The sequence below is a fragment of the Corylus avellana genome, chromosome 1 (genome assembly GCF_965113065.1).
Source record: "Corylus avellana chromosome 1, dhCorAvel1.hap1.2, whole genome shotgun sequence".
NCBI lineage: Eukaryota > Viridiplantae > Streptophyta > Magnoliopsida > Fagales > Betulaceae > Corylus > Corylus avellana.
The window spans coordinates 19,226,470-19,237,557 of record NC_142490.1 but is presented as its reverse complement, the minus strand read 5'-3'; the positions used below and the strand labels follow the sequence as shown (position 1 = coordinate 19,237,557).

General features: G+C 32.9%; 1 protein-coding gene across 1 annotated transcript; it reads right to left on the bottom strand.

The window, feature by feature from the left end:
- Positions 1–340: 340 nt before the first annotated feature.
- LOC148588056 (uncharacterized) lies at positions 341–1,594 on the bottom strand. The gene has a single exon (XM_088512352.1). It carries the CDS (start codon positions 1,592–1,594, stop codon positions 341–343), a length of 1,254 nt encoding a protein of 417 aa, XP_088368478.1.
- Between the last annotated feature and the right edge of the window lie 9,494 nt (positions 1,595–11,088).

The following is an 11,088-nucleotide window of genomic DNA, read 5'->3' as shown; positions in this document are numbered from 1 at the left end:
CTTGCATTGAAAGTATACATTATTAGTTATGTATAAACTATATCCGAAAATGTAACGAACCAGTAAAAGTTGTGAAAGAGAGAATATATATATGTCAGAGTTTCATCTATGTACAACAGAATGTTTTGTTCAATGAAAGCTTCTTCGAGCTAATTTTACAGCATCATATTTTTGTAAGTCTTTATTTTCATATATCTTATTTTCATTATGTATATTCTGGAATTTGTGATTCCAATTGAAGTATCTTCAACATTTCATATTCATCTTCATATTTTATCTTTGTGTATCCATCTAGATATGCTGTTCATATTTTACCTAGATTCTTTCAAGCAGTCTCTGTTTAAATCACTATGTCTTTAATTCTTCCCCTTATGTCAACTCGTTCTGCGAGTCCCCTCTTGGTAGAGTTATAGTTTTTTATTAAGGGTTGGAGATCTAAAGTAAATGGTTTACTTATAGTCATTAATTGTGGGTGTAAAGGAGGTTCTTCTATATCTGTTTGTGTTGGGGAAGTTGGTCCTTCTTCTTCAAAATTTTCTTGGTTAGCTGTATAACATGGGGAGCTTATTACAGATTCTACCTTTATACCTTTTAACTTTAAATTTTTATCTCTTCTTAAAGGTTCAACATTAACGGAGGAAGAGGCAGAATTTTTACGGCTTGTATCTTGTGGATTTCTATGGCTTGTTAGTGTATCTTGGAGAGCTGTTTCTTTTATCTTGAAGGGTGGTTTGCTGATTCTTGATCTATCAAAACTTAACCTAACAGTACCATCTAAGTATTGTTGTAAGTAATTTAGATCAAATGCTGTATTTTCTGTTTTTGTTGGAATATTTTCATTTTCTAATAGCCATTCTGTTGGAAGTTCTACTTCAGACCATACTACTGATTTTGGTACTCTGACATTTGCATCACAAGAGTGTGTCTGTATAAGTAAAGTTTTATCTTTGGGACTTTTAACAAGAGCATGCACATTAAGATCTGTTTTCATTGATTTATAATAAAATCTGTAAATTAATGCTAAAGGTTGGCTTCCTTCTAACATATCATAACCTGTTGTTTTAATGTTCAAAGTTAAAGCTTTTAAGATATGTGAATCATTTAAACTTAAGGTAAAGTTAGGGAAACAATTAAAATGAATTGGTCCTTTATGAAGACTAGATTCAATGACTCCTAACATGCTAATGCTGTAATCTTTATGTCTTGCATCTCTTAAACACAAAAGTACAGAGGCATTAATTCCTAGACGGACTAAGGGTTTTACTGCAACTTGGATTAATCCTACATGAAGTAAATTCATTTTCTTTTCTCTAAGTTTTTTAATTACTTCTTTAGAAAGTAATTGACATGTGTCATGATGTTTATTTAAAGCATAGACTTGTTCACCTGTTTTAACGCTGTAATCATTGCTAAAAGACAAGGGTGAAAAACTTGAATTATAAATTTCTTTGGTTGGGACCTTGGGTATATTCCAATCATGTGAATTTATATTTGCTTCAGGGATGTTAAATTCTTCTTCATTAACTATATCAGGTAAAGAAGGTAAACTAGATCTAGAGCTCGTAGAAGATGTGGAACTAAACAATCTAGACATAATTCACAATATTTGTTAAGGACAAGACAACAAAATTGAAGACTTTCTACTTCCAAATGCTTCTCTTTAATTGGTCTTTAAGTGTTCTAGAATAGCTATTTGTGTGTCCTACTGTGTGTCCTTCCGACTTACCAGCCTACCCGGCCTAATTGCGCTGACGGCACATTGACGGCACAAATCGTACATCCCATAGAACTTAAAGATTTTGCTAAAGATAACATCTGAAAATATACTTAACAGATCTACTCTGGGCTCTGATACCAAGAGGGGACTCGCAAAACGAGTTGACATAAGCGGAAGAATTAAAGACATAGTGATTTAAACAGAGACTGCTTGAAAGAATCTAGGTAAAATATGAACAGCATATCTAGATGGATACACAAAGATATAATTATGAAGATGAATATGAAATGTTGAAGATACTTCAATCGGAATCACAAATTCCAGAATATACATAATGAAAATAAGATACATGAAAATAAAGACTTACGAAAATATGATGCTGTAAAATTAGCTTGAAGAAGCTTTCATTGAACAAAACATTCTGTTGTACATAAATGAAACTCTGACATACATTTTGTGAGATATCACAGATGATCAGAGAGGGAGAAAAGAAAAGAGAGTTTAGTTCGGAAGAATCAGATCTATTTTTACAAGAGCTGAAGGAGCGTTAAATAGAAAATTAAAAGTTGAATACTGAAGATGAACAGTGTTCTGTCGGGTGAATAGTGCTGAATAGGAATACAGAAAAAAGAGAAAAATATAAGTTAAAATATACGAAAGAACAAAAAATAAAAATATTTGCAGAATGGAAAAAATTTATGAATGAATATAAGTTACATATAAAATTCTTTGACTTTATAGAAATTTATGAAAATAAAAAATTAAACATGTTAACTCAATGGGAAAAAGAAGATAAAACAATAATAGAAGCAAATCATCCTCCTAAAGAACCGATTTTTGTAAACTTTAAAGGATCAAAAATTTTAGCCTCCCCTTTTAAAACTTCCAAAGATGACGAAAACATAAAAAAATTATGGAACAAAACAATTACACAAACCAAAGCCTCAAAACCATAGGAAAACAATTAGACCGAATAGAAAACAGATTTACACCCCCAACTAAAACTCAAACTGAAAAGAAAAAACCTCATTACGAACAACCCCTCTTAAAAATTTCACAACCCAAAACGTTATACTTAAAGGATAAAGATGAAACCTGCCTTGGAAAGGTCAATAATATGCTAAAACAACTTGAAAATGTCAAGAATGACGCGCTAAAAACCCTTGAAAATGTCAAAACTGAAGCCACCCCATCTAGAACTGTCCAAGTCATTAGAAAAAACAAACAAATAATCATATCTGAAACAAGTGAAACACAAAGTTCAGAATCTGAACAAACTACAGATCAAGAAATACAACAAATTGAACAACAATTCGGCGAATTTCAAGTAAATAGAATGATTAGACCAACACCTAACGCCCTCACTTGGTACTCTAGACCTACACCACCAGATATTCAATATGAAGAACGAAATGTTTTTAACCAATTCTCAGTCTCAACTGATAGGATTTATGAATGGAATATTTATGGTTTATCTGAACAAGAAATTTAAAACAAACTTTCAATGCCTTCTGCTTTAAGGAGAAGGCTTCTGCAAAGGTCCTTGAGGTCTTCTTTACATTGGACCTGGGCCATGGCTGCTGCAATTTTTGTCTGTAGATGTGATTTGCTTGCCAAGAATTGGCTTTGAGTGGTGAATGAAGGAAATTCTCTCTGTATTGATGAAAGGATTTTGTGAATGTTGTATTTGTCCCACCAGCGGACATATCTGTTTCTTCTGCAAATTCTTTGATCAATGACATAATCCCACTTGAAGAGCCATGGGATTTTATATTTCTTTGTCATATGGAGCAAAGAAGGAAATTGACTTTCTGCTTCATTAACTCTGTAAGCTGTAGAGAACTGCTGTAGTGCATCTGTAAGTTCTTGAGGTAAAATCTCGGGAATCATCCCGTGACCTTGCCACCATCTGTTGAACCAAATAGAGAGCTGACTGCTGAAATTATATATATATATATATATATATATATATATATATATATAATGCTTTCACACAAAGATAGAAGACAATGATGGAATAGTAGATTACCTTGTATACAGCTCCAAAGCCACCTTCCCCAAGCTTGTTTGCAGCATCAAAATTGTTTGTGGCAACTTTAATTTGTCTGAAGGTAAAAAAACCAGTTTGAAGATCTAATCCTTTCAGCTTTGCAAAAGGAACGAGGTTAACATGTTGGACTGCATCTTAAAACATTACAAGACTGCTTGGGTGTTCTGACTACTTAATACGTCTGAACTAAATTACCTTGTTCCGTTGATGTCCTCCCTCCTAAATAGCCTTTCCACCGAAGAATTCCTAAAATCATGAAAACAAGGCTTGACACAAAAACTACAGTTCCAACCCCAATGAATATCTTATTTTTTCTGTCATTGGGAGGCTCGAAATCTGCAGAAAAAGGTAGCAAACAACAGTGATTGTAGGACTGCATTTTTTTTTTCTTGTCTATAGTAGCATAAGATCTAGTGTAAGAGACAATAAGTCTCGATGGTTCAAGACATGGATTAACTAATAAAGAAAAACAAAAGAAAACTATAACACAAAAATCTGGACAAGTCTTCCACCAGGCTGCACATTAACTTTCTTTCAAGTATTTTATTTTGCATCTGCTCTATAGTAAACATCTTTTATTTTACTCACCAGAGTCTATGGTGATAGCTAATATAACCTATGTTACTCACCAGAGTCTATGGTGATAACCTATGTTACTCACCAGAGTCTCTGGTGATAGCTAATATAAGAGGACCATATGTTCCTCTCTTTGGGATATCTTGTGTCCCTTTACTGGCCCAATAAAAGCGAACCTCCAAAGTTTTATTCTGAACAACTGCTGTAAAATTCCTAATGACTGCTTTGTCAACTCAATGTGCTTCCTTGTCAATATTAAAATCCTTCAACACCAATTCATTCTGTAACGAAGTAATTCAGTTAAATTATCTTCTATAGCATACAGAGAAGAAAAACAATCTGATTTACTACCTGTACCTGTATATAAACATCAAACATCCATCTTCCGACACTGGAAAAAGATCTGTTGTTTCAGAGTATTATCTCAGCAAAACGAAGTTTCACAGTATAGTTTCCATTTGCCAAGCAGCGCGCATAATATGTTAGAGAATGAGGAGAGAGATGTGCATTCATGTATAATAGGTAGTCGTTCATTTCGAGCCTGGATACATTTTCTGCTATGTAGTCTTTTGAGGTACCGGCAGCATCCCAGAAAAATCCAGTGCTACTAAAGCCCCAAGTATCATCTTTCATGCGAACAAATTTTGCTTTACCTCCCGGGTCTAAATCTTCTTCATACTTGATGTCTCCAATTGTGGTTGCCCTTCCACCACAATTTATATGCAATGAGTACTGATATGGATAGTATCATTACAATGTAATTAGATGCAACCAAACATGATTAAAGAGATATTCAATTATGTTTGATAGTTTAATCTTGTTGTTATGCACCCTGAAAGATTAACCAATTTCTTCTTCTTCTTCTTCTTCTTTTTTTGATAAAAAAAAATTGAAGAAATATAAATTATGTATTAGTTCAATGGATGTACCTTTTGAACATGTATTATTCTTCAGACACTCTATAATTATTCTAGATTAAAATGTAGCACAAAGAAGATGAGTTAGGATAACAAAATTGAAATATATATATATATATATATATATATATATATATATATATATATATAAAGGCTCCTTTTTCTTAGAAGTTTAACAAAAGAGATGCTTACGAGTTGTCCGATTCAGAAAAGCTTCTGAACAAATTTCTGTTGAATTACAAACAAGTTAGTTCCACAGATAAAGATTACAAGTAGATGAAGAAATCAAAGTTGTAATGCTCAAGTAGGTTTCTGTTAAGGGGGGGGAAAATTCTTACAGGTTGTCTGGACAAGTATTTGGTGCAGAGCTCGTGGAAAAATTGTTATAAGATATGTCTATTTGGCTGCACAAAAGCATAATTTCTTTTAGTCTTTCTAATCCCACCCCATAGAAAAATGTATTGAACCAACCATATTGTTACATTTGATGTTCATATTTAAGTTGATCTAATTTAGATTGATTTTTTAACAAAAAGAGTTTCATAACTCAGAGAACTCTATACAAAGTTAGTACCTTACTAACCACCCATTGACACAAGATCTTTAGGCTTTCTCACCATAATTAGCTAAACAATGAAACAATACAGTAAAATACCATCTTTATGGATGTTCTGAGAAAGGCCAGCCTTATATTAGGAGTAGTCTAAAACAACGTTGTCATCTAATTACAATATTACAACATTTGCAACACTTCACACTGGATTTGTAAAAGCTAAACAAACACTAGTATGGGGTTAACTTGCAAGCTATAAAAACAAACATCAAACAATGGAATGAAAAATTGAAGCTCTTTCTAGGTGACAACACATGGAGGAAGATGGAAGCAAAATGCTAGAATGTTCCCCACACCTGATAACCAGTGAGGTCATCTGATGAAGCACTGGCCACACAGTAGGATTTCATGTGTACTTATCTAGATATATAAATGTTAACAACTTAATGAATATGCTTCTGCAGCCTAAAATAAGTGTAATACATAAATGAATGGAAATCTCATGCAAAAATGATGTAGAAATTAGGATAGAAAACTAACTAGCAGCTATCTCTGCTCTTGATCCATTCTGGAATAGGCCCATTGATCAAGTTGCCCGTCAGATATCTATCCAGTTATCAACAAAAATCACATTGCCGTTAGAAATGTTCAGATTGTTACTATTTGAAATGTTCATACAGAAAAAAATATATTTAAATTCTAAGCTTCCATGAGCTGATTCCATATGTATGAAACCTTCAGACATGACTTGTTATCATAGTAGTCCATTCCAAGTGGATCGACGAGGGTTAAAACTTTTACCTCATCTCTTTGTTAAGCTACAATCCTAAAGGTGATGATTGTGTGAATATGTGCTACTTGCATTCTAGTGATTCTGGTTCAAATTATTTAGTATCTAAACTTGCTGCTGCACTAAATTTTCTTATAGAAAACTTATATTGAATTGTAGTTCTTGCATGGCAAAATAAGTTAAAAGAATTGTGTACCAAAAGCTTAAGCTATTAGCTAGGGTCATCTATGCAAAAACTGAAAAACAAAAGAGGACAAAAAACCTTTGAATTGTTTTAGGGAGTAAATCAATGTCAAGCTTAACACAAACTAACGAGGCCCCTAGGCATCAGGCTGTAAGTTAGCCTTCCTCAAGAATTTAGATTTCTTACATGGTGTCCAATTTTGTTAGAACTTCGAAATCTGGAATTTTTCCTTCCAATCTGTTGAAGCTGAGATCTCTGCAAAAGAAAGAAAGAAAAACAGAGGTCTAAGAACAAAAAATTATAAATAAGTTTTCGAGTGAACATGGTAGAGACAAGAGATATGTGTGTTTCCCAAATGAGAGTGTTTTGTGGGGAAATTTATGTTAAATCATTAATTGTCCCAAAATGTTTAAGATAATAGAAAGAAGTAAATTTAATTAGTTAATCAATACTTTAACACTCCTGGTGTAAATTTATTTTATTTTCTACTAATAATCCAATGAGTACCTAGTGTGTATCTGATGAATACATAGCTGCACAGAATAACCCAACTGAGAATCACACAAATGGTATTTCTAGATATGGTGGCTGAAGAAATGGGCTTAAGCAGCTAGAATTTGTCTCATGAAACACACTCCGAAACAAATATCTATGTGTAAGATATACCTAAATGACTAGTCTCAACCTTGATTCTTTTTGAATGACCTTGATTCATCTCATTATCATGGTATTATGAATATTAGACATCCAAATATTGACTTATTTCTCATATGACCTCTCCCATTCTTAAGTTACTTGCCTTTCCTAAATAAAATTCTAGATCGACTTGTCACTTTTATGTATTGTGTGGTTTATGTACTAAAACTCTCAGTTATCAAGCAAACTTTTGAAAATGCAACAGGCTTTCATGTCATACCAAACTAATGAGATGTGCAGGAGTTCCAAACCAATGCAATTTCATTATCTTACTAATCTATATGTGTACTTGGCTAACATTCTGTCTTGGCATTGAAAGTCACATTCATTATAAAGCAGGTACCATCCTATCTCTTGAATTGCTAACACCTAATACTACATTCTATTCTGTCAAGCTAACATTAAAAGGTCTCCAACTTCTATGAATGCCAAATATTAGCAAATTGCAAGAAGCTCCAATGGAAGGATAAGTCCATACATTTCAATGTAAATATTATTATACAAGTCATAATCTCCATGTACTGCACTGAAAAGTAGAGAAATAATAGACAGAAGAATTACAATCTACTTAGCTTTGCCATTTCTGAGATATATGGAGGGATTGGTCCAGAGATATTACAACTCCTCAACATCCTGAACCATAAACAAACTTCATGTAAGTGTTGCTACAAGAGGTGCATTATTCCAATTGCAGAGCATTTTACAACATAAAAATGCCTTACAATCTTTCCAGGCTTCTCATGTTTTGTAATGGCGGAAAAGATGAACCCTCTCCTAGTAAGTCACTAATCCTTCTGCATAGAATTGCATCATCAATCAAGAACTGTTATCGCCTTCAGCAACACATTTTATTAGTTTAAAAATCACATGACTGTATCATAGAGATTATGCACTCGAAAATGTTAAATTAGAAAGTACAACTCACAGCTCGGTCAAATTACTCAAGACAGAAATGCTAGTAGGAATAGGCTCCTCAAAACCACTAGCTTGGATCTCTCTGTTAAGAACACAATTCCAATGGATTCGAATTACACCTGAAAATTTCAGGTAGAAGAGATTTACATAGCATTGAAGTAAAAATCACATACAATTCCTGAAGTTGTTTCCAGCTTCAAAAGAAGTCAGGCATTCTTCCACTGAAGTTGTTACTGCTAATCCTGCTGCATATGGGCCAAATGGAAACAAGATTGAGTGAAATAAAAAGCTGAAATTTTTTCAAGAAAAAATATAAAGTTATTGCTAATAAAGCAAAGCAAAAGGTATGACCACTTACAGTTCTTGTAATTTGGTTAGATTAGTGAGAGTGGCAGGCAACTCTCCCGTGAGATTGTTAGCATTCAGAATGCTGCAGTCACCAGATGAAAACTTAAGACTGGTTCGACTAATTCTAATGTTAAATTATTACTAAAATCATTGAGAATTTAGAAATGTTATTTGGAAGAAAGAAATACTAACAGTCTCTCCAAGTCCACCAAGTTCCCAAGCTCAGGGGGAACAGGTCCAGAAAACAGGTTGCTTTCTATGGTCTTGAAATACAGTCCTTCAAGATTACAAAAGGGCTAAACCAAATGAAACTTTGTGATCATTTTAATATAGAGATCTAAAGCATAAAGAGATTTAAGAGTGGTAATCTTTCCCAAGTAGTCAATAGGCCCTGATAAGTTGTTTGCACTGATGGACCTGCACTTGATACGTTTTTAATTTTTTTATCAAATAATTTTTTTGAAACAAATTTTTTAAGTGTTAAGCACATTTTTAAACTCCTCAAACACACACCTAAACAAACTATAAATCATACATTAATTATTTAATAGAAGATATTATACTTTAAAAACAATTTTAGAAAGTTCTAATTACAACCTAATTAATGCATTTAGAAAGATAAGTAGATGTGACCGGCGTTTTGGTGAGACGCTGCAAGTAAAGTTGAACAACTTTGTACTGTGTGTGACATGACATCTAGAGGTAAAGCATTTCCTTTTGTCTTTATTTTGCTTTCTCAGACCTTTCAAGTGCCTAATTTTCCATAACACGAGATATCAGATATGTTTGTTTATGATGCAAATTGACCTGCATGAAGGGATTCCTTCTATGATATTTCTATGTGTCAGCCCCCAGGAGACGCTAGAAAGTAAAGTAAACAAACAATCTTCTGATTGAAGAAATAAACAACTCATTTGCGTCCAACAATTGCCAACAAAAAAGAGGGATACGTGCATGGACCAATTATCTAGTGGGCCACAATATTTTTGTTCTTTGAATGAAAAAAATGTGAAAATCAAACTATGAAAAAAAAAAAAAAAAAAAAAAGTGTCTATAATTGTCTAACGGATAGGACAAAAAGTCTTTACCAACTTTCAGAATAGGCTAAAATCCTATTGGGAGGCAACTTATGTTCTTATCTTTGTATGATACTTCTATTATGAATATATTAAAGTTTAAGCCTAAGGAAATCATTTTATGCCGAAACAAATAGAGCCTAAGAAAAAAGGCGTGCATTGTCTAATGGATGACTCAAGGGAAGACATCATACGAATTCAAACTGAAAGAATTCATAATGCGAAAATAATAAAGCAGAATAATAAGATAGAGATGACACTGAGATATACGTGGTTCGGTCTATGACCTACATCCACAAGATCAAGCCCTAAGGCTGCATTAAGCTCTTATTTCACTGAGTAATATTTACAATATAATATGCTCCTATTTATAAGAGAATCATGTTGAATACAAATAGACTTCTATATAAGAAATTCTATTTAAAGTATCTCCCTTATGTCACATATATTATTGTAATTATAAAATATACGGTGTTTAGTAGTTTATTCCAATTAAAGCTTATTGATTTCAATCAAATATTCTGAATTAAATTGCCGATTTAATTCTTGTGGAACAAGTATTTGATATCATTACTGATTTCATTTGTGGAATCAATTAGATGTATTTATTTAATTTTTATTCATTGATGGGAGGAATAATTAACGTAACAGCTCTAATTGAGGGTTTATGACCTACCTATAAATAAAGCATGTGTATTCTATCAATTGGCACTCACTGGTAGGCATAGGTCAGAAGAACCTCTCAATAATTTTTGTTTTCTAGTTTGGTTGCTGTGAAGTTGTTCTTCAAGCTGCTTGAGCAAAGTAATGGCCGGAGGTACTTATATATTAAATTATTTCCGCTGCTAGTTTTATTGTTAATTAGCATTTAATATATATAGCATTCTTACATTCTACTCTAGCCAGGTTAGCTTGGTGATAATCTTTAACTATTCACCAATGACTACATTGATAGTATTCAAGTGTGACTCAATGATATTCTTCAATTGTAAGTCAGTAATAGTCTTATACTATGACTATTATTCTTGAACTCTATGATATACTCTAACACAAACTATGTTGTAGATTTACTTGTAGCCGGAACTAGTCAAGCTCGGTTCATTCTACCATTATCCTTTAATGGTAGTTCTAGACATATAAATTGTCAAGAAGTTGAGAATGAAAGACATCATACCAATCCAACTGATATTGGAGTTGGTAAAGCAAATGTAACTTTATTAATTAGAAAAGGCATTTAGTATAGTTGGGGGCAATAGTGTGCTGAAA

What these genes read in the sequence shown, in the direction of transcription:
- LOC148588056 (XM_088512352.1), bottom strand. Translation starts at nt 1,594, where the DNA reads ATGTCTAGATTGTTTAGTTCCACATCTTCTACGAGCTCTAGATCTAGT.